At 44.1% G+C, this 24,622-nt stretch overlaps 1 protein-coding gene across 1 annotated transcript in view; it reads left to right on the forward strand.

Annotated features, from left to right (window-relative positions):
• Nucleotides 1-24,353, forward strand: part of LOC126542485 (uncharacterized) — an 81,836-nt gene extending 57,483 nt beyond the window's left edge. The window contains exons 5-12 of the mRNA XM_050189572.2: nt 339-473; nt 4,380-4,552; nt 7,142-7,232; nt 8,018-8,245; nt 20,179-20,247; nt 20,898-21,100; nt 22,776-22,854; nt 23,597-24,353. Of these exons, the coding sequence (XP_050045529.2) occupies nt 339-473; nt 4,380-4,552; nt 7,142-7,232; nt 8,018-8,245; nt 20,179-20,247; nt 20,898-21,100; nt 22,776-22,854; nt 23,597-23,632 (1,014 nt within the window). The 3' untranslated portion in view covers nt 23,633-24,353. The remainder of the gene's footprint in view (nt 1-338; nt 474-4,379; nt 4,553-7,141; nt 7,233-8,017; nt 8,246-20,178; nt 20,248-20,897; nt 21,101-22,775; nt 22,855-23,596) is intronic.
• The last annotated feature ends 269 nt before the right edge of the window (nt 24,354-24,622 follow it).

The following is a 24,622-nucleotide window of genomic DNA, read 5'->3' on the forward strand; positions in this document are numbered from 1 at the left end:
CAAGTCGGGACTCGAGACATTTATTCCAAAGTCGGGGCTGTCCCTCTAATTTCGGAATGGTTGACAAACCTAGACGCAAGAGAACACCAAGGTGCTAAAAGGCCGTCACTGCCGTCATGCTATTGCAGTGCTAGTACGAAGGAAATTGAAAGATATTATTTATTTATTTATTTGTTTGTTTATTTATTTATTTATTTATTTATTTATTTATTTGTTTATTTATTTATTGGCACATTTCGTTTGATAGTTCTAGAGGTACGCCATGTTTGCAGTTAAGCCTGCATAAGTTAGGCAATGTCCTTACCCTCGAGTGCTCACGCAATCGCTCTGTGTTTCAGGACGCGCTCAGCGTGATTGATGCCACGGACGACTACACGCTAGTTGTGCACGCACCGCGAGGGGACAAGGAGTTCACGTTCGACAGGGTGTTTATGCCGCACCACACGCAAGAAGACGTCTTTGGAGAAACAAACGTAAGACGAGATCTGCGCTTCGTCTGGGAAGTAAAATTCTACAGGCGTTTCATTTGATTCGGGTTGCATGCTAAGCCCCGGGAACTCGCGCTCAGTCTTAAACAAAACATGTTCGTCGCTGCTGCAAATGCAAAAAGAAAACATTATTTCTTTCGCTGTTGTTTGTTAGTAAACTTGGAATAATGGAGGTAAGCCTGTCATAATTTTTTCAGGACACGGCAGTCTTGGTAAAAGGCGTGTTGAGCACGCTTGATTGGGTGTAAAATTAACAAAGCTTCTCTTACGCAAGAGAGCTTTGGAATCAGTCGGCTTAACAAGATACAAAATGAGACGACAGCATGAATATGGCTTAATGACTGCCGAATTGTGTGCTTTATTTACAAGTGCAAGGTTTTTCAGAGGTCTCGTTGAAGCGGCAGTTTGCAGCATAGACTGGCTTATGACGTTCGCTTTATTTTCTGTACCCAATAGTCAATATACAGTGATGAACTTAGTCAGCAGCAAAAGTAACAGAGGCTTGCGCTTCTATCATGAGAAATAAGCGCAGCAAGTCTACAGACTTTGCAACAAACGTTACAACGCAGAAGTCCAACCATGCGCTAATTAAAAAAAAAAATACGGGTATCACTTCTAAGTTTTTCTGCGCAGGCCGCTTTCCTTGTCCTAAACAAGGGAGGTATTAAAGTATTACCTGTAATCAGATTGACATTAAGAAAACTGCGCATTTTTGTCCGAAGGACGAAAAACTCAGTTATATCAAGGTTTAACGTTGCAATGAAGCTCCTCAGGTCGTTTTCCAAGAATGCTTCGAGATACATGTATTCGTAGCACGTGACGCAACTGCTGCAGCGCAATCCTGGCATGAGGAGAGGAGCGCAGTCACACTCGTTGCAGGTTCCGCACCTCAACAGTGCGCGAGGTGAGAGAGATGAGACTTCTATAGTTGTTCGCCCTCGGGAAATGTGAAACAACGGCGTAATGTTGTGCACAAGCACATCAATCGACTCTGAAGGGCAACACTAATTAGTTAGGTATTATTTGAATGCCATATTCATTTTCTTTGGCGGAAGAAAGCTTACTGCTCGCTCGACGCAAGGTCACGAGTAATGTCCTCGATGGAGCAAAGCAGGCGGAAGGCAACACCTGCTTCCGCGTTGGCGCGGCAGGTGTTGCTTGAGTGGAGAGGGCATCGCCGCGACGCCACGTCACCCTCGCTGTCGTTCTCGGAAGCCAGCGCGCGGACCGCGTCTCTTTCTCCCTCACCCCCACTGAGTTTAGCTGCTGCGCGCGCCTGCCGGTGTCTTGGTGGCCGCTGATGCTTCCTGGGTCTCTCGTCGCGCAACTATGGTGCCTTACTCGCAACGCAAAACTCGGAGGACCACTCAGTGGCGTTCAAATCGACATGAATGCTTTTGCATTCGAAACTCATAAAAAGTACTTAGATCTCCTAGGATTTTTTATTGACATGATAGAAAGAGGAGATGTTGGTACTCAGATATAGCACCGGCTTCTTCTTTTCTTAAGAAATAGTGCTATATATATATATATATATATATATATATATATATATATATATATATATATATATATATATACAAACGAGAAGAAAGGGGGTTAACCGAGGTGCCCGATTTTTATTAGTAATATCATAAGAAGCCAACAAACATTGACACCAAGGACAACATAAGGGAACTTACTTGTGCTTAATAAATGAAATAAGGAAACGATAAATTAATGGAAATTAAAGTGGATGAAAAAACAACTTGCCTCAGGTGGGAACCGAACCCACAGCCTTCGCATTTCGCGTGCGATGCTCTACCAATTGTTTTCATCCACTTTAATTTCCATTAATTTATCGTTTCTTTATTTCATTTATTAAGCACAAGTAATTTCCCATATGTTGTCCTTGGTGTCAATGTTTGTTGGCTTCTTATGATATGACTATATATATATATATGTATATATTATACGCTATTGTCCCTTTAATGAAAGTTATCGCGTAATGCACTTTGCTGAAAAGAAAAGAGCACGGCCTTTGTTCAAGCTAGCAAAAGATGCTTTCACTTTTATTGCTTATTCTGCCACTAAACTTTCATTGTTGAAGGATAGCCTGACAAAAACTCGGAGTGAAGTTTAGGCACTGTATGTTCATGTCACCGAAGACATGCGCATCACAAGGATAAATTACCAGTCAATAAGTCATATCTTTCCACTATGGAAGAGTTCGGTGCAGCCAGAAATAAAGAATGATATTATAAGAAATATACATAGGAAATAATGAGCGTTGTCAAGCGAGTTGGTACGCATTTGGGTGGTAGAAATGAGCAGAAAAATAACAGGAACGACGAATTATGAGCACCTGTCCTGCGTACTTCCTCGTCCCTGCTATTTTAGCTCTCGTTCCTACCATCCAAAGAAGAAATATATTACTTAGCATTGCGTACTGGTTACCTCGTCTCCTACGGCGTTTAGTGCTAGCACGCACCATCCATTCACTGCACCTAGCGCGTGTTATTCCACTGACACAATAACCCACAATATTATTTACGATGGCAGGTTTTACACAAAACGTGTAAATGCACATGCATAGGCTCAGCCATAGGCCCCATTTGGGGCGATATACTTTCATCCTCTGTTGACAATGTCATTTCTGTCAAGTTGGTGGACGTGCCTGTAACGCGAATGTTTAGGTAACATATGACGACTACTTAACTGTTATGATGAAAGATGTGTCGATGCATTTTCATGACGCGGTCGAAGAAATGTTGGGAATTACTACAGAACGCAGGTTTTCTCCATTGTGTGATCACTTCATTATGCGAAACAATCTTGAAGAAAGAAAAATGAATAAGTCTTGAACAAGCACACAAAGAAAATAATAAAGACAAGAGACCAGTGCACGTGGTGCCGTACTTGCGCAAGCTGTCACACAATCTAAAGAAAGCTTCTTAATAGGCGTAATGTTAAGTTACCTGTCGGTGCCCCATGCAAGCTCTTCTCGGTATGCAATCGTATGAAAACATTCTACCAATCATAAAACTTGTTTCACTGACTGCACGCGCAACGTTATATATCAAATATCGCTGAGCTGTGTAAAACATATATTTGATAAACGGGACAGTGTTTCACTGAAAGAGCTCATCAGTACTGCAGTAATGTAAACAATCGATATAGAAGTCATTTGGCGGGGCAATGTAACAAGTGCACATTCACTCCCAATTATTGAAAAGACAAAGTTCATAGGGAAAGAAAAAAGTAAGAAAAGGTTAATAATAGATGCATATCATATTCCAAAGGACGGAGATAAATGTGTAAGCGCTCGCTTTCTTGCTTGGTCGGAAAAAGAAATAGCTTTTTTTTTGCATGAGACATTATAGTTTGCTCATTTTTCTTATGTATATTTGACTGGTGTTCGCATACCTATGCTGGAACGGTGCAAGAATGGCGGGTGAACTTCAAATAAACTTCCTGTTCGCAGTAAGCGCTTGTCTGTGTCACTTGTTTCTCCGTGTGTTTGTTCTATTCGCGATGTGAAACCTCAATTCTGAATATGAACTAACTAGTCATCGTCAAGATGTTACTACTAACCCACTACTTCCACTCGGTCATTTCACAACTCCTCATTGACAGATCAAGTCTTTCATGATGCCATATAAGGCGCAAGAGACGTTGTCGGACACAGACATTTTTAGTTTTTTCCGCTAATGGCCACTGAACTCTATCAGTTACACTATCCTTGTTCTTTGGCCTTCATTTCATGTGATGATATGGAGGCAATCAGCTCTTTTATCATGCCGCACAAGGCAGGGCTCTGAGTAGTACAGCGATCCGAAAAGTAGTAGCTCTTGGTGTTATGGCGCTTCATCGCTTATTCTGCTTTCATTTATTCTGTCTGCCTGCGTTCAGAGCTTGGTGCAGAGTGCTATGGATGGCTACAACGTGTGCATCTTCGCCTACGGCCAGACGGGCTCGGGCAAGACGTACACGCTCACCGGAGTCTCCAACACCGAGCAGCTACAGGCCGAAGGCATCGCACCGCGTGCCTTCCGCAGGATGTTCGAGCTCGTCAAGGAGAACGAGTGAGTGTCGGAGAGTATGCTGGCCCCAGGGTGGCGGGGATTAAAAGCGCGCCGCCGCTGCTGCACCTGTGATCCCGAGCGATGCCGATACGAGAATAAGTTTTCCCAGATCTTGCGCGAACTCGGTTGTTACGGGTTCGGCGAGAGTACGGGGCCTCTTGTTGGCAGGAGACGATTCTCTTTCGGCGGCCCTGCGCGTGCGCCTGATGGCTTGACCTATGGGGAACCAGCGCTGACCAGGAGGCCCTACTGTAGTTTGAGCGTGTAACTAAAATATGCTGACACCTTCCGGTAGGGAGGACACGAAGACGGCACGACATATTTAGCAGTAGCAGACGTGCGCCTTTCTCAACGTTTGCCGAGCCCGATCCGCCCAGCCAAGTTCTGTCCATGGCCATGAAGTCGCGAGGAGCACATGCGCTGTTGCGTTCTAGCACGTCGGTGCCCAGACAGATCACTTGCTGGACGCATGTGCTTCAAAATGACCGGGGAATGTGGCGATGCAAAATCGTAGCATGCGCTACTGTAAACTGTGCCCACCGCTCGCCAGGCTGTGTGTTACGGCGCTGCAGTCGGCGCGCGAAATTTCAGAACTGGTTGCCCGAACTTTCTGTGGCAATGAAGGGAAAGCTACGGAGGCAAAGCGCGCACAAGTGAGAGCGCTTGTGAAAAGTGTCCCGCGTTTTCATGCACGTGAGTTTAAGCTGGGGAAGAGAAAACATAAGCACCTTATTAGCAGTAGTTAAATAGGATGAAACACAGCACTGAATGTAAAAGTTTACCTATTTTGCGGCTTTTCCGTTCCGCGTCTGGCCAAACGCGAAACCGTCGCACGTGAAGCTGCGTTGATTCAACGTCTGTTCCGAGCAACCAAAAGCACTGTAAAACGCTTGCGGACTACTTGGCGCCGTAAAACATGTGCAGCAGCCCCGCGCCCGTAGCTTTCCTCGCATTGCCACAGAAAGTTGTCCGCGAGTATAGGCCTCACATGGGGCTAAACTGAGCTTGCTATGGTAGTTCTAGATCAACTTGAATGGCAAAAGCTTTATATCTAGGAACTAAACGAAAACGAGTGAGCAAACTAGGCGATATATTTTACAGCGCTTTTCTTGAATATTACTTCAAAAGTACAACATGTTAAAGAAGAAAACTAAAGGAGCTGGATCACCCAATATGTTGGCAATTCTTGAAAGGCCCCTTTCCATCAAGCGTTTCATGCAACAGCCATTCTGAAGCATGCTCACCTCAAAGCCAGCGTTCGGCACTATGTTAGTGACGGTGTGTTTCAACAAGATGGCGAAATGGGTCAAGCACTAGCTTCTGGGAGTTTACAAGCCAAGGAAAGAGGTGTTTTGCTGGGTCCTTTTGTAGACAAGAGACAGCGTGGCAGTGCTTAAGTCCGATATGCCGGCGGCGGAGCCAAGCAGTTTACCATCTCCCCAGCCATTCCCCCCTTTTCCACGGCGCCGTTCCTACGGGGCCTTATTCCCTTGGGTTGGAAGGAAACAAAATTGCACTTCTCGCTTGTGCTTCGAGCGGCACATCTCCTGGCGCCTAGCTAAGCACACGAAAAAAAAAGAATACTGAATTGACCTACTTCTTTCTTATTTCCTTCAATGGCAATGGTTCTTTGCAGCTGGAACTTCACAGGATATAACAAAATTGGCACCGCACGGCGTGGTGCCTGAGCCTTGTGGCATTTATCGTCGCTCGTAACCATCTGTAGAATTTGCCTACGCAATTCATGGCCGCGTATGTACCGTGTTCTTCTGCAAAAACTCGTTTCTCCATACATCTGCGTTTACTCGGTGCTACGTGTTGATGCTTCTTTTCCCCTCTCGTAGAGAGCTCAGCAGGCAAATCGACATACCCACGCTCACGTCTGCTCAATGGCGTGATCAACAACCAGACAGAAGCAACACCATTCGGAGCAAAGAACAAGTGTATGTGCTGATTCGGACGCTTTTGGAACGCCCCCGGGATGGAAAAATGCCCAGTGCGGCTAAGCTCTCAAAGTACCAAAGCATACAAACGCGCGGGAGCAAAACAGGAAAACATTGCTGACTTGCTTCAAAGAACGCTGTTTGCATTTGGTTTCTCTATTACTTGCCTCGGACGAAATAAGGCAATATTCGCTGTTTTCGTATTGTCGAGCAAATAAGTATGGTTATAATGCACTTTTTTGCAGCAACTTCATGCCTGCCAGTTGTGCACATAAACAAGAACATAGGTCTAGTTTTGTTTATTTGTGCGTTTGTTCCTTTCGTATCATCTCAGTTTTGCAACAGTGCTTGCGGCGGCTGTGAGAGTACAAAGTTGTCATTGCGACATTAAGAAATTTCTTTACCGCCAGCTTCGAGGTGGCGCAAGATCCGCCTGTGACCACAGTTCGGATTCTAATAATGAAAATTGAGATAAATACGCAGGTCGGCTTTCTTGTAAGTTCACGTGATATTGGTGCACGATGGCGCATTCCTGTCAATGACAATGTCAGCCTAAGCAAACTGAGAAAAATAAATCTGATTATTTAAGCTAGCGGCAAAGTACAGTGGTCCACTACTTCTTTCGCATGTTCCCGGACACACGAAGAATGAAGCAGTCGTTTGTGGTGACAGCGACATTCGTCGAACTCTACAACGAGCGCTTTGTGGACCTGCTCAAGGCGAACAGCAATCCGGAGGTAAACCTTACGGGCTGTAATACAGCAGCCGACATCTCTGTTGAATAACCTGTCTTAAGGACCATATAGAATGAGATTAACAAGAAAATGGCGGATGGAAATAGTCGACAGGAGTGGATAGAAACATGTCTCTGGAACCAATGTTTCGACAAGGAGACGTGTCATGATCTGGACGAAGATAGGTGAACTTAGCTAGGGGATGCGGGTTGGGTGCTTCCTGCTGCTCCACTTCGCTTATGCATGGGTTCGAAAAATGAATTGCTGATTAACATAAAAAAACTTAATGGATCATGTGATGGCTTAAGCACAAGATTTAAAAAGCACGTCAATAAGAATAAACTTAGAACGCATCTACACTCAGTACAAGATAAATAAGTAAATAATTAATAAGTAGGTAAATATAAATAAATACGTAAATAAATACTTATGTAAGTAAATAATAATAATAATACAATTCAAATGCATCAACCCTGTCAGTCCTTGATGTAAGGTTACCCGAAAAAAATATTCACACTGCACGTAATGGCCTCTTCGCATAGTCTCAAGAATGCCATGGTCCAAGACTAGTCGCTAGAGAGATCGCAGGACTGCCCCCTCCCCTCCACCATGTTCCATGTCCCCTAACCGAAACGCTGGCTCCAGCGTCAACTTTTGCTCAGCAACTGTCGATCAGGTCTTGGAGGTTATCTTATTTAGCCAGGAAACGCTTGGGCTCAACAAATATAGACAAAGAAAGCGTGGGCTCAACAAATGACAAAGTTCTCTTCAACCACCCGCTGTTGCAGGAAAAGCTCGAGGTTCGCAAGGACTCGAGCGGCCACACGTTCGTGCCTGGTGTGACGACGGAGGAGGTGTCCAACTCGGCGCAGCTGTGCGAGTGCTTCGCGCGCGCGCTGAGGAACAGACGCGTCGCTTGCACACGCATGAACGCCCAAAGTTCGCGGTCGCACTTCGTCGCTACGGTCGAGATCACCAGCACCAACCGCCTGAACGGAGCCGTTCTTAGGGGAAAGGTACGTCATGTAGAACGCGCGCGCGCGTGTGCGCGTGTGCGCGTGTGCGCGCGCCTGTGTGTGTGTGTGCGTGCGTGCGTGCGTGTGTGTGTGCGTGCGTGTGTGTGTGCGTGTGCGTGTGTGTGTGTGAGAGAGTACGCACACCGTGTGTGTCTAAGGAAACTTGTGCGCGCACACGCACACACATGAACTACTATAGGCGCTGGTAGTCCTGTAGAAATACGGCGCAAGTAAGCAATGTGGCGCGCGGTGTTTCGAGACTGTGCATCTACTCTGCCGTAGCTTCGTTGCGTAAGCGCAGTGCCGCAGAGGAAACCGCTCGAGTGGGAATGCTTTCATTTCGAGCAGCCCACAAGACACTGACTGACAGAACGAGATTGCAGCATGCTTTAGATTTACTTATTGGTACTCGCCGTCTCCATGCGCCGCTCATAACTTATGCGCACTATCAACATAATGTATATACCGCCGCGTTGGATGAACTTACTCGTAAACAGCAAGGTCTTCTCGTTTACATTGCTGTTATGCTTAACACTCCATAGACGGTTGTAGTATATAAAAATAAACCCATAGAAGAAAAATCTGCGTTACCAGGTGCCTGTTACGTAATATGCCTATTAATTATGCGTCGTGGCATCCTCTCGGTGGTTGAACCTCAGAATTAGCGTCCACACAGGGTAGTAAGTATGCTAACAGCAGTCAGCGGTCAGTGACTGCTGCGGTTCGCACGGCTCACCACAGCATAATCCGTCATAAAGCCAAAGCGCTTTCTATGAACGGTGATTGCAAAGCTCATCGAGCTATCAGACATGATAAATTTATAGGCAGCATTAAGCGTGTTCTAGCTCAGGTCTCGCGCAGTCTCGCACTCATAACGCATTGTCAGCTACTATAGCCGGCGTCGCCAAACTCACGCAATCTCGCCGAGCACCGTTTGTCACCGTTCAGAAGGTATCCAAACGAGGCACGAAAAGCTCTGAGAGGATGTGACAGCGCCTCACAACGCTGCAGGCATGCATGATGAGCGCCGCCAGTGGCATTGCAGGCGTCGTATACTTCCGTGGCGCACAAAATAGGACCGGCGGTAAACCATCCGCGATTAATTAGCGCCCAGTCAGCGCGAGCGTCTGGCACCGACGCTGTTTGGGGTTCTGTAAAGCGGTACCAGGTGGACCAACGGGCTTGTGTAAATTAAGCAGTTGTGTGTCTGTGGTTGCGAGCTTATGCGTGTGTGTGTGACGACAACATCACGACGAGCACCACGTTGAAGACGATCGTGTGGCGGCAAAGGCATTATATCTAGGGCGACCATTGACGCGAATGTATACATGGCGATTGTTGGGTTCTACTTTGGTAATGAACGAGCGTAAGCGAGATTAATACGAATTGTGACGACGTCAACGACTACTTGTTATAAGATCGTACATATACCTATGGCTATGTCATGTGGTGTATGTTAAAACGACCATGGAATTAGGGCCGCGGCGAAGAAACGCTAAAACGTAATTACCTTGGGCGATCATAAAGTCGGTACAACGTCGCAGTTTTTAAATAGCGTACAGAGAGTAGAGTACTGAGTACATGAGTACAGTACTGAGCGTACTGAGCGTACTGAGTAGAGTACTGAGGTACATGGGCCGATCCCGGAGATTGATCAGCTAGTCTAAAACGGTGCCTTAAAGTGCGAGCTTTCGCAGTAAAAGAATACGACAGAGGTTCACAAAGCGAATGCGCCGTGTGCTTCAGATAGCTGGCTGGCTTTGGAACGCCAGAAATATGCGTGAGCTCGTGGCCTTAAAGAAGGTCAAGAACATGCCTATGCTTCATGGGGTAAAGACCTTCTTCATCAAGGTTTACAATGGTACTTGAATGGTCAAAACGCGGATGCAGGAGAGGGTACCGTTCGTTCTCTGGGGTGTCAACTGCTTTTTATGTAAACAAGAGGGAGACATAGAGCATATTTTCTTGACTGATGGGATGGGGTTTTCTTCTGGGAGGTCCTTCAAAGGACCATCAAAATAATAAAAAAAAAAGATTTCCTACTCGTCCTGCACATCATTATATATCTCCCAATCAAAAATAGGAATGAAATCTCATGCTTTTAGTAATGATTCTCGGTCTCCATAGCATATTAATTTATTTTATTACAAGGCTTCTGCTGTCCTTATAATAAGGCCGTCAGCAGGGGTGGACAGTGGAACAATGTCTCTCTGATGGAACAAAATACATGATAGCGCGCTGTAATTATATAGAAAAGTGTTGCACAATAAGCACTCCGAACACACAGTTGGGAACATAGTGAAATTCAATGTACAAGTAAGAGTGCACAATGAATAAAATATATTGAAAGACATGCTAACGTCAGAACAACAGAAAAGGATAAGAGCAAATACGGTCACAAAAGAACTGTAACAAAATTTTCATCTGTGGTGAAAATCAAGGCACTGTTGCTGCATTCACAACATCGCTCAGGAGATTGTTCCACTCGTGCACAATTCGCGGGAAAAAATAATCTTCGTAGGTGTTACTCCTACGAGAAAATCTTTTTAATTTTTTTCAATGATACGCCCGAGTGGGTTGTCGCGTAACCTTTTCTATATATGCACTCAAGTTAATACCCAGCTTATGATGATAAAGCAAATGCATGTATTTTCATCTATGGTGATGTCGTCGTAGATATAAGGATTTCAAGTTCGCTGTCTGAAAGAAGAGCAATAACTGAGGTGTAGTGATTGCACGAGCGAAAGATAAGACGAGTGGATTTTCTCGGTACGCTCACAAGTTTTTTGCTATTTTTGTTCCTGTACAGATCCCAACCCACCGAGGCGTATTTCAAAACTAAGCGAATATAGGTTATATTAGCCAATAATTTTATTTTTGAGTTGCCTGGCGTAGGGAACTTCTTAGGTGTCCAAGCTTTTTTCATGGCTGTCTTTTCTATAAAATTGATGTAGTCATTCCATCAGAGATCTGAAATGATTATTACGTCTAGGTATATATAATGATTGAGTAAGACAGCGACCATTAATATGATTTGTACAGGTATTTTTTTGTGCTGTCGTTGACGAATAATAAAAAAAAATAATGGCCCAATGGCCAACCCTTGCGGAATGCCTTATTTCACTGGTGCCGGCATGAACACGAGCTTGCGACCGATACACATTGGCTTCTAGATGATAAGTTTGCTTCTGTTAATGACAACAGAGAATTATTTTTAGTACGGGTTTTAATTTTAATAAAAGCTTTTGATGTGAGACACGATCAAATGCCTACTGGAAGTCCAATAAGAGAATATCTATTTGACTGTGTTTGTCCAAGGCTAAGGCAAATTCAGGTATCGTCTCAAGGAGTTGGGTAACTGTCGACATACCCTTATGGAAACCATGTTGTCACCGGCCAATCACGTTATTTTGCTGCAGAAAATTTGACACATGCTTAAAAATAATGCATTCCAGTATCATTGAACAGGCACATAGTAAAGATATTGGCCCGCATTAGGTAATTAGTGAAGGGTTTTGAGCTTTAGGGATAGGAACAGTTTTCCCACGCTTCAAATCTGTTGGGAGTTCTGTAGTGGATAATTATTTTTTGAATATAAGAGATAGGTAGCTCAAGCGCCATTCGGCGTACCTACTAGAAATGTGTTCGGTCTACAGTCAATTTTAGGCTGTTTCGTTTTTTTTTCATATCCGTACTAAGAAGCAGTGAAAGAAAAACGTCCTCTTCAGTTATCGTTATGTCAGTAATTTCAGTATTTCAGTATATTCTATCTAGACCATCCGTCTAAATAGAACAAAAGAACGGGGTAAATGATGACTCAAGGAGTGATTCGTAGGTGACTAATTCACCGTCAACGAGCATCTTATACGCTTGTAACTTGTTAGGTGACAAGTGTCGCCAGAACTTCACGGAAGACGAAAGCAGAAAATGCTTCAAAGGTGTATTAAAATAGTAGTCTTTAGCTTTTTACAGTTTCGTTTAACTGTAGACGCAAATCCGTAAGTTTCGATGCAGAAGCTGGTGATGAGTTCTGGCGCACTTGTTTGCGCACTGTCTTTAGCTTTCGTCGCGGGCACACTACTTCTGTCGGGATCCATGGTCGAGAAGAATGTACTCTGATAATCTTTGAGGGAGCATAACTTGAAACGCATTTCATTACAATATTTCTGAAGGGAACCCACATACCGTCGACAGAGCAGGTGCGTGACTCGTACAAACTATGGAAAACAGAAAACTATATATCTAACAAGTCAAGAAAGGCGACGGCATTAGCACGTGTGAAATTTGGCACTATGCGCTCTTTTTTCACTGTTTTCATTGTGCGGAGTGCAATGCTCAAAGAAAACATTCAGTGATTATATACACCAGAAAAGACGCAGAAACTATGATTTCAACAAAGGACACTGTCTCACCAGAAAAAAAAATCAAGAATAGATTGCGTGTTGTTTTGAACACGGGTGGCTGAGTTTACTAGATGCGTTGGGTCATAGGAAAGGACAATGTCGACCAGTCTCAGCAACACTAGAAAGTGCCTCCGGCAAGTCCTTGTCCAAATTAACGTGAGGAACATTAATATTGCCAATTCACAGTGCATTACTAGAATTTGTATGGCAGGTACAAGGAAAATTGTTAACTTCGTCAATGAAAGCTCTATAGGCCTCCGGAAGGCGCTAAAATGCACCCACAACAAGATTCAGTTCCTCAAGATATATTTCAATAATGGCACACTCAACGCCAACTATGTCAGGCAACCTGTTCGCATTTAGGTAGCTTTTAAACAGAACAGCTACGCCATCACCACGGGAAGGTCTATATATGCTATACCCTGGAGGTCGTATTTCCACATGATTGATCTCTGAATGTAACCAAGTTGAGGTTATTGCAATGACATGGGGTGCATGCGCTAATATGGTACTTTCCAAGTCATCAAGTGTATTAATAATACTGCGGGCATTAAATTGAATAAGTCGATGTAATTTGTGTGACTCTGTTTCGGTTCATAGGAGCGATTTGTTAACGACATTCCCTTGAACTGGCCCTCTTTCTTTGCGCTCTGCATCCCAAACGAATACAGTGCCATTAACTCGTATTTTTTCTCAGCTTAATTTCACTTTCTCGCCTGCCCTTCCATTTTCCACCATGCTCTCCCAAAAGGTTCTTCTTTTGCGCCATGTCGCTCTGAAAAGGCCTTGGAAATCGACATGAACCCTTTAGTTTAAAGCCGTTTTTTAGCACAGCTACTTTATTGCGGTGATCAATAAGTTTCAGGATTAATAGTCGAGGCTTACTTGTTTGTTGGCGGCCAATTCTGTCAGTCCTTTCTGCAGACGATATTTGCGTTCCGAAGATGTCAACAAATACGCTTTTGATTACACTTTCATCGAGCTCATCGAAACTTTCGTCAGCTCTTTTTTTCCGAGGTACGAAAAACAATCAAGTTATTTTGCCTGCTTCTATCTTCAAGATCTACTAGTTTGCTTTACAAGCTTCCGACCGTTTTTTCCAGCTTATATTTTACTGTCTTTATTTGAGTCATAACTTAAGAGGAAGCTTGAGCTCGAGTGCTCCCATCTAAATACATGTAAAAGAAGAATTCATTTTTCTCGGCAACCACCGCACCAAATTTGACCAGGTTTGTTGCATTTAAAAGAAAAACCTTAAATATAGTGACTGTTGGTTTCGAATTTCTCAGTTAGGTTGTCAATTTTTTATTAAAAATTGGCAAAATTCGAAAATTTTCAGAAAACAATACTATCAAGTTTACAACTCTGTAACTCAATAACGAAAAAGCATAATACAATTCTGTGGATTGCATCTAATAGTACATCTAAAGCGGACAAAATTGATGTGTTACACATGAATGTAAAAAATTTGGTAATATTAAAATACATCTTTTTCAGAACCCTTCTAACCAATGTAACAAAGTCATATAACATGTAAAATGACGCACCGAATTTGTCCGCTTTCAGTGATCTAATGGATGCCGTTTACAGAACCGCAATATCTGTTCTTGATGCAGAGCTATGAATTTGTAAACTTCATGCTTCTAATTTTTTCAAACGGTCAAATATTCGAAACATTTTTAAACAAAATTCTGGCCCTAAATCGAAATTCCGCTTGCAACAGTCTCTAGAATTTAACTTTCTCTCTCAAATGCAACAAATTTCATTAAAATCGGTCGAGGGGTTATCTTAGAAAAACGTTTTTGCGTTTTACATGTATTTGAATAGGCCGCGTCGGAGTTGGGCCCCGCCTAAAGCTTCCTCTTAAGTGACTTCTACTTTCTTTATCTCAATACCATCTAGCTTTTCGCGAATGTTTTTCTGACCTTTTAAGAGTTTCGCAAGCAACTTTTGAACTTCTGGGCGAGTATTAGGCCCGACATCACTACACAACATAACCAAAGAGAGAACCGATTCGCATCCGGCTGAGCAGACTATGCTCAGACAGTTAGAGATGTAAAATTTCATGAAATTTTGAGGCGCGGGAAAAGAACTGGTTTTCATTTCTTTTTCAGAAAAATACGAAAAAATTTAGAACAAGGCGAAAAATTAAAAAAGAACACGATAGCGCACAGAACTATGAAAAACCCAACACATTTATTTCTCTAACACTGAAAAGAATATAATTCCTACATTATTGCATCACAAAAGTCCCAGCAGAGCTTCCGGGTTCAAAATCTAGGCACGATTTCACGTAAACGCTTTGATTTCACATCAAAGCTTCGACATTTGTATCAATCTATGTCCTATTCATTTCCGCTTGACGCGTCAGCACTTCGCTGTGCAGCGGACGAAGCCTTCCAAACATGGAAGTTCGAGTGCACGTATACAGTTCTTGCACCCGATACCCTGCGAGCCTGTAGCTTAGCTTGGTGTTATTCGATCTTGCCGCTGAGTGCGGGAGTTGGCTGACGGTGAGGAAGACTTAGAGAAATGACGATTATTTACGTTATTTACATGAATAGAACAAAGCGAAATAACAGTAAAAAGTCATCGACGGCCACCAACAAATCGGACGCCGCGGCCCGCGGCAAGAAGAACGTCTCTTTCCGATGGTTCTCGGGTTTATGAATCCTTCACTTCCTCGCGGTCGATCACGTCATTTCCAGCCAGTCGTCGAGGCTGTGCAGGTGTTGTCATTTTTATCCAGTCGGCGAATCCGTACAGGTATCATCATTTTTATCCACTCGTAGCCCGTGTAAGTGGCGTCATGTTCGGCCAATGGGGACATTCAATGGGCTCTGGTCTCCGATGTTCGCCTCCGTCCGGCGTTGCCTCCTCGCTTGGTAGCTCAGCAAGAGGGGACTGGTCGACCTTGCACGAGCTTCCAATGCTGCAAATCAGGTTTTTTTTTTCGGGACCAGGGTCAACTACTTCGAACCGGGCCGGCCTCCGGTTGCACTTTCGGGAAGCGTCACACAGGGGGCAGGCAAAAGCTCCAAGCGCGGCACACGAGGGCGGGATAGCCAACTTGTCTGACGGGTCCAATAGTATGATCGACGCGCACCTGCGCACCATAATTGGAATGCGACGACGAATGGTTGTGTTCGGAAATTTTACTGATGCTAGTCAATGGTCCGTATCTAACATTGTGCACATTTCCGTACTCGGACCCGTTTCTTTCACATGCCTCAAAAGAAAAAGGAATCCGCAGTACGCGACAGGCGAGGGTGCTCAAGGGTTGGTTGAAGCAAAGTGCCACCACGTGGATGGACCCAGGTGCTTCGCAAATTCCCAAACTCCTTCTTTTGACCAAACTTCTGGAAACAATAGAAGATTTCTGCGGGGATGCTTTGTTTTTATCTTTTTTTTATTTTTTTCCTGATTGATGAAAACAAAAGAAACTATTTTCTTCCAAAATTTTCAATGTTTCTTCAACTCTACTTGGGCTACGTGGGCACGCCAGCTGGACAAAAAACGGGTAATTGCATTTGACAGATGACAGTGTCACTAACCTGCATGAAGAAAACAAACGGTTTGGCATGATCCCGACGTCAGGCAAGCCGAAATGCTCACTGAAGAAATTCGTTGAATGCTGTGCAGTTATATTCTGGGTGGGTGACGTTGATGTATACCCACACGTTACAGGTCTCACCACCGTTTGTAGCACACTGGTTCTTGGGCACAGTCTTCAAAATTACTTATGGTTTCAGTGAGCATGAGTGTGCGATGCATTTCTGTGACCGTTGCTGTCGATCCCAAGGCGAACTGCATGAAGAAAACAAACGGATGAAGCGGACATTGGCGAAAGCGTGTTATGCGTCCGCGCGTGCACTTTGTGGCGCTTGTTATATGTACCATGTATTTTGTTCTATGCACTATCTGTCTCGCTTTCTCTACTCGGTAAAAGCCACGCCGTGGAAGAAATCACTGCAGCATCATGTCAGTGGAAACATGTATTTATGAATTTGTTCTGCATTAATACGCCGTTTAGTACGTTTATGATCTATCGTCGAGGACGTCACATGCATAGTAATGCAGAAGTCACTCACAAAAGAAGTTCGAAAAGCTTTTCGGCTATAGTTTGTCAATAATCTTGCTGCCTGCATATTTATTCATTCGTTTTTCGCATTTTTAGCGCTTCTCTGTTATTAATGATCTGGAAAAATGTAGAGAAGGTAGCGTCCTCATAAACTTTGAGGCTATCGTCGCACGCGCTTCTGAACTCAAACAGAATGCGCATCCATTTCTTTATTATGCTGCTTTTCTTTCTGCTCTTCTACATTTCGTAATAGTCCCTGAGTCTGTCGAAGTCACTACAGCGATGGCATAGTGTAAGGATATAAAATGCGGCATTTTATCAGCGATGCCACGAGCATTGAGTCAGGGCAGAATAAGTGCCAGTCCTGAAACGCTCTCGAGCCTTGAACCTCCCTATTTAGAAGCACTGGTCGCCGCTCTTCGAAAGCAGCAAGAACGAATTTAGATGCCGAATAAGCAAATAGAAAAATAGAACAATATGAAATCGCGGCTGCTGGAAGTAAATGACCTGGCAGCAGAGTAAGCAAGTCGTACCAACCTCATCCAATACTTCTTTTTTTCATACTGCTTTACGGTCTCCGTGTATCATCTATCACCAAGTTTATTGCTTGCGTTCTGTGGCTTCTCGAGTGAAGTAACGAGCACTCGAGTCATCCACAGTGAAGCCACTTTGATCTCTGAGCGAGAGCATACATGCCACAAAAGGTCACATGTACAGAGGAATGGGTGACCGGGAGAAAAAGTCGAAATGAAGGTGAAGTGGAGTCGAATCACCCCTACGTTATGGAAAAAGACGGAGTAAGGGGGCATTTAGAAATAATGTTTTCAGGCCACCTACTTGCGGGGCTTGTTCCGCGAGATGGCAAGGACTGAGAGGTTGTGAAACCAGCTGAGATCTGCCGTGTTTGTTTTATCTACATAGGTGTGCCCGCCACTGTGAACATTTCATTATGTTCACTCAACAAAGGTCGACATAGTAACGCTGCCGCCTAGCTTAACAGTGAGTGACCATGTGATAGTCTCTGTACCAATGCCCAAAGCTCGATCATGCATGGTGTAGGATGTAGTGCACGTTTAAAACCTAAGCGTGCAAAGTAGCACTTAAGTCGCCGCGTGTGATGCGTGCTTCCTACTGCAACTACTCAACCAGAAGTGCCTAACACATCGCCCTCGCACTGCGATCACGTTGCGTTTTGTAACATTTGCGGGAGTGGGCCATATGCTTGTTCTCCCGTGGTGCTGTGATCTGCCAGCACGTCTTCAGAAATGAGCTGGCATTGATGGAAAGAGGAAATCAGTCTTCCACTATAAGCCAAGTGACGCTATTAAAACGTATGTTAGATTCATTCATTCATTCATTCATTTTTAACATCCGAAAAGAACAGTGTGACTTTGGGAGATGCCGTACTAAAGGGCAGCGGAATAATTTTGACCATCTGTTTTTTTTTTACCATGTGCAGATAAGTCTAAGTGTAGCGTGCGCTTTAGCATTTTTTCCCCGTATGAATGCTGCCGGAGATCGAGTCATCGCCGTCGTGCTTACAAGCAGAATATTGTAGTCACTGAGTCACTGCGGGGTGAACAACTGTGCGATGCACACTTTGAAACATAGATATTGGGATATTGGTCATGATTTTGGTGAACAGTAATGTCTTGCGTTGCCCGATACCGAATCACTTGCCGTAGGTCACCTTACTGGCAAGTACGTGCGCCGAGACCCACGTTCTCGGCTTGTGGTACTGCAGTGAGGCGCCTTGAGTTCTTTTTGCGAATCCTGATTTGCAATAGTTTTTTATTTGTTCTGCTGTGCAAGTTTCAGCAGCTTGGTCTTTAATAATCTCTGTTCTCTAGCGTCTTGTTGCGAAGCCATCTTTTCTTCTAAACTGAGCTACTTCGCTTACCTCAGTGCATCTGTTCCTGTTCGTTCACACGTCCCGTGATATGCGCTGTTGGCCATGTAAAGTGATCAAGGATAATCTGAACACGGGTTTCACAAAGGCGTTCTTCGTAAAATGATTTTCGGCTACGGTATTCTACCCTGGTCTGTAGGGCTTCTTGTCTTTCTGCGTGAGAGGTATTCTTCTGTGCATTGCCTTTCGCTTCTTGTTTCCTTTTGCTTCTTCCTGTTTAAGTGGGCGGGCGTGGGGTCCATTTCAGGGAACAACTGCAATCGTTTTTCTTTTCTCTCTTTTACGTAGTATGTTTATATGCTTCTGTGAGGCAATAATGATGTCAATTTGTAATAAAACAACAATGTCGTAATGTCAATTTGTAACTGAGAACGCTATGTGCATTGCCATCACCTGTTACACTCCAGGCGAGCTATAATGTAAAGTTATTCCATTCTGGCGTTCCAATCTCGATCCTGACGTCAAATTTACAACCGCCAACGCAAGCACGGCTGATTATCCGCAAGGTTCTTTCAACTGCCCAGTCAAACGCTCTCCTCGTTTTAGGAGATTATTTTTTTTTTCAAGCGAGTAGCAGGGCCTACCGCGATAGGGCTTCCTTACCTAATTGGTTGACTAGAGGCGAGAAGTGCGTACACGAGAGTGTCAGTGGAGCCGAATTTGCATAATAAAAGCAGATAACCGGCTGAGGAGAGTGGTTCCGGCGTCACCGATTGGTCCACTTTCCCTTGCATAGTTTGCAGTGGATGGTCGACAATTGCGGAGGCATGCAAGGGGGCGTGAAGTATACCACCATAATGGTTGCTCAGTGAACATCTTTCAAAGCACTGTCTTACATGCGCCGAAATGGATCGGAAATGTTTGATATACGCAAATAATTTCTCTCCGGCAGCGCCGAGTAGACATGGCTGAGATCAGTGGACAGCCATATTCTCTTCCTTTCGGAATGGGGCCAGCCTCTGGCTATTCCAAAACCAGTGCAGTTTTGTTCGGTATAGAAGCGTCCTTGCTGCGTTCACGTCACATTATTGCCGTGAATTTACGCGGTTTTGTGACTTCGCGTGGCAAACAGGCGAACTAGGCGTACCCCGAAAACATTTTCACAAATCGCAGCATGCTAATGGGAACAAAAGCACAGAATCGTAATGAAAAGTTTTTTTTAGCCTGACCATGAATAATCAGTGTCCACACGTTATATTTAGATGGGGAGTTTTCGTGGTTTTCGTGACTCTTCGTTAAAACTGGTGACGTGGGCATTGCCGCGAAAATGTATGGCCAACCACGAAGTGCTAACGAAGGAAATGATATAGATACAAATTTGAATAAATTTACTTTATAGTGCCCCAGGTGCAGATTGCGGCGAAGCCTAATAATTTACACTCTGCTATGTGAACGTACAGTGAACCGCATGCGAAGGCTGCAATGCCCAGTAAATCGGTACGCTTATCAAAGCCCCATAGAATATTTTGCTCCCAACCATATGTATGTATACGCACATGTATCGCCTAAACACGAATTTTCTTCTGACTCAATATTGCAGCTAAGTCTCGTTGACCTTGCCGGCAGTGAAAGACTGGATAAGAGTGGCCTTGAAGGACAGCACATAAAGGTAAGCCTGAGCTTGATAATCGTGAATAAAGAATCAATGCAGATGCACGAGAACTCACACTTCGCTGTAATATAAAGTGAAAGGTGGTAACACGCCGACATGGATTTTCTTAGACAGCTACACGCCACATTAGAACGCAGCTTTGTCTCGCTTAATGGCCCCGTTTCTATTTAGGGTCTCACGACGACGAGCTAGAAGGGTAAATATATATATATAGAGCTGTGTTTGTGCCGAATTCAGACCGTTTTTCGGGTTCGTGATCAGGGCTCACACCCATGCAGGAGCACACGCATCGTTCGAACTTTTACTATAGGGGGAATACGTGTGCAGCTGCGCTCTCCGACTAACAGGTAGGCGAAGGGAGGGGCACCATCAGGTGAAGTCGGCGATGGTTCTTCTCAACACATTCATCTACCGTCCACCTTTCCACATCCACAGACCATGCTCGCTTGTTAGTCCGTGACACCATGCTGTAAAAAAATATCTGCCATCTAATCTGCACTTACCTTTCCACATGCCTCCATCTCATCCCTTTACAGCGATATTTCCTAAAACTGCTGACTGCTGAGGTAATGATTAGAGGCACCAATTGTTTACTCCAACTATCGAAACCCAGCTTGACACGCCGAGCGACCTTTCTGCATTTGCAGGAGACAAACAGCATCAACAAGTCGCTCTCAGCACTCGGAGACGTGATCCAGGCCTTGGTGACGCAGCAGTCGCACGTGCCGTACCGCAACAACAAGCTGACCATGCTCATGCAGGACTCCCTGGGCGGCACCGCCAAAACGCTCATGTTCGTCAATGTCTCACCCAGTAGCGAACACGTCGAGGAGACCGTCAACTCGCTGGTGTACGAATGACCTTGTTTTGGCATGCATACGAATCTTGCTGTTTATGCCGCAACCTTCTTCAGTATGTGGCGATGATGGTGCAGGAGCGGTGCATTGTTTCGCAATTTCGAATTAGCAATGAATGTTAGCATAAATTAGGCGAACCTCGAGGCTGACAGCAGGGTTAGTGAAAATCTTTTGACGTGGAGTGCGTGGGGCGCAGGGTAGAATGTGAAAGCAGAAACAACATTGCTGGATAAAAAAGGAAAAGCTTAGCCCTCTTTCTTTTTCTGTTTTTTTTTTGCTTTTAATTTCTTCGCACACAATCCTTGGTGAAATAAACTTTTTTTTTTTTTTTGGTCATCTGCTCCTACATTATTCTGAAAAGCTCTTTTCGGCACGTCGTAAGCCCAGCTTTGTAGCCTTTTTTTCTGAATCTCAAATGATTAATAAAAGAAAGAAAAACGTTATTATTCTTGAGTTCCCACATGAGTTTTCGGACATTTTAAGACTATCAATGAAGTTTTCCGTTCTACTTATGAAAATAAAATTCAAACAACATTATCCTGTGCCAGATGCATAGAGTTCAACCTGTTCAGTTGTGGCATATTACGACAGCCTATGACGGCTCTCATATGGTCGATTGTTCTTCACTCTACCACGAGTATAAAATATTCAAAGAATCCTGCTGGTGCCGAGTGCTACCGAGCAGCCAATATCTTCACGTAAAGCTGGCGCCATCCTCTCTACTTTGTGAAACTGCGCAACGTATCCCAAAATAAGCAACATACTCACTCCATACGGACAACTCCTATGGCAGCGCAACGCAAGAAGAACGTAGAGCATTCGGACAGTACATTCTTGGACAGCCAATCTCCGTGATTCGAGAGCAATATAGTGTGAAGCACGCTTATTTAGAGATCTTGATCGGCCCTTTCGCTCCCCAGCTTTCGCGAAAAACAAAGCACAAGCCAATGCCACGGTTAGACCCCTAATGGTCATGCTGCGTGCTTGATTCACGCTCTATAAACGAATATTTAGAACCCAGCAGCTTTCGCTAAGTAGTTACTGCGGACGCTCGCGCAGACCGCAGCCACCTACTCGACCACTTTTTCACACTGTAGTAAGCACTCAGAAAATCTGCATGGCAAGATTTCGTGCGTTTAGTTCATGTAGCCGACGCAACCTATACGCATGATTATTTCTCCGCTGAAGCTACATGCATCTGTGGACACGGAAGGCAAAAGCGATTTTTACAAATCTGTGTGTGGGCTCAGAAAATTAGCCCGTCAGTGTATGGTAAAGACTCAGCTATGTTGTCACGGTCCTACTTTGCCTATTTGAGCGTGGAGTCCTTGCAAAAGTGTTTCTCTGCACCGCTTAAACAAACGCCTAATGGGTGAGCGTGTGAGTGCAGTGTAGTTTCGGGGCTGCTTATTTACAGTGTTGCCACAGTTTGGCTGATCAACGCCGCTGTTGAGCTCTTCGAGAACGCGGACAATATGCGATGTTACAGTACTCGCAAAAAGTGACGTAAACAGATATGCCAATTAGCATAGCCGAGAAAAGCCTGGCTTTTTCCGTTTCTGAACAGTTAAGCTGCTGTTTCGGCGAAGGGGACAGTGGGCGGGCCTGTGCACTTGCTTGTCGTGTGGATCCCACAGCTCGTTTACATTTGATTTTGTTTCTTTGCAGATACGCTACGCGCGTGAGACAAATCACTAACGACGTAGTAAGGGCATCTGAAACAAAAGAAATCGCCAAGCTTAAATCTGTGAGTACTTTTTGTAGCGGGCGCTGTTGCAGCTTGAGAATGACTTTTTGTCGATTATCTTCAGTCAATTCTGAGCTATATAAATGCAATGTATATGATGTTGCTCTTCTGCACAAGTCTTTATAATTTCTCCCTCACTACTCTTCTCTATCAGCCTACGTGTAGACAGCTGAACATAGCATCAGCCAACGTGGCATACATGGCTCTTAAACTTGGCTCCTAAATGTTCAACATCTCGGTTCCCTTGCCTATGTTGTAGCATAACCACCAAGAAATATCATCGAACATAAAGGCCGCGGCTGACTGGCACCGGTTTGATAAAATTAATGCTTTTACATCTTATATAGAAATATATCCAAACAAGATATCAAAACATTTTTTTTCGGTCACAGATGAGTGCTAAGGAGCTCATCCAATCGTTGACGCTGAATAATTTGGGGCATGTAGACAATACAATATGTAAGGCAAGATTGTTTTTCTGCTAAGGGTCGAAATTTGCCAGAAGAAATGTATTATTGCGGTGGGCGTTGGTATGTTCCTACAAACTACTATAAATATCATATTACTGTTGGTAGCGTTTTTATTGTGCAAAACTCGGCATCGAAACATGTACGCATTTGTATTTTGATAATACTGCCGGAAATTTCAAGACAAAATGCGAGGTTGCCTGTCCTATTATGCAGCCAAGTGTTCAAGGATGAAATGGTGGCCATTTAGTCGTTAACGTGTTGATTCCTTTCAGGTGATTGCCAAACTGAAAAAGGAAATATCGCCTTGAAGAACGGTGCACTCTAGCAGTGCAAGCTGCATTGTAATGGGTGCATCATGAAGAAAAACAGCCAGGGGCTGCATTTCAAAAACAAGCTACAAACATCATCAAGTGCTTGTGCACATGGCGCAACTCTTCCATCTTAGACTTCAGTGACATCATCGTGACCACACTTCGGCCAGTCAGATAACGCCATTTAGAAAACATCAAGTTCACGCTATATTGTTCCATTCAACGTAGAGCATCGCACCCGACGGGGCCTTTGTCACTTTTCGCTTTTGCCACTTCGAGGTGCTCTAGAGGTCTGCCTCAGTAAATGAGGTGCATGATTTTAGTGCTCACTTGTAACATTCAAAACCCTCCTTTTCCTTCACTTTTAGAACTCAAGCATTTGTCTCGTGGATAAAATCTTGAAGGTCTTTAAGCGTCTTGCCTGCGCACATGAGAATATCTTGCTTTTGAAAATGACATTTAAGAAAAATATATTGTTTAATAAACAGCCGTTCTTGCAGTGAGCGTGAACTGAGCACAAGAGTTGGGGATCGTAATAAGCACAGATCTTCCTTCCTCTTAGGCACTTTGTTCCGCAGTTCTTATTTATTGCATCTGTAATTTCGCAGTAGTTTGCAAGCTGTAGAATGACAGATGACAATATGATCTCAGGTCCACAATAATACTTCGCGTTAGATGTTACAAATCTGTAGTCATATTAAAATGTGATCGCAATTCCTGTTGTGGCTTTTATTCAATAAGAAGCAGCTCCTTCTGGACATCTCAGCTCGACGTAAGTTGTAACGTTCTTGCTGCCAAATGCATGTTGTCTGTGAATCTGTGAAATCATTCCAATGTAGCATTGTTTCTGCACTTGCGACACGCTACCTAAGCTGGCTGTTCAACGAATTCGGTTGCATTATTTTGTGACAAAAAATAAGAATAGGAGCAAAAAAGCATTTGAAATAGCATAAATAAAGGCGGAACCTGCCTCATGCGCGCATTGTC

This window comes from Dermacentor andersoni, chromosome 2, assembly GCF_023375885.2.
Source record: "Dermacentor andersoni chromosome 2, qqDerAnde1_hic_scaffold, whole genome shotgun sequence".
Classification (NCBI taxonomy): Eukaryota; Metazoa; Arthropoda; class Arachnida; order Ixodida; family Ixodidae; genus Dermacentor; species Dermacentor andersoni.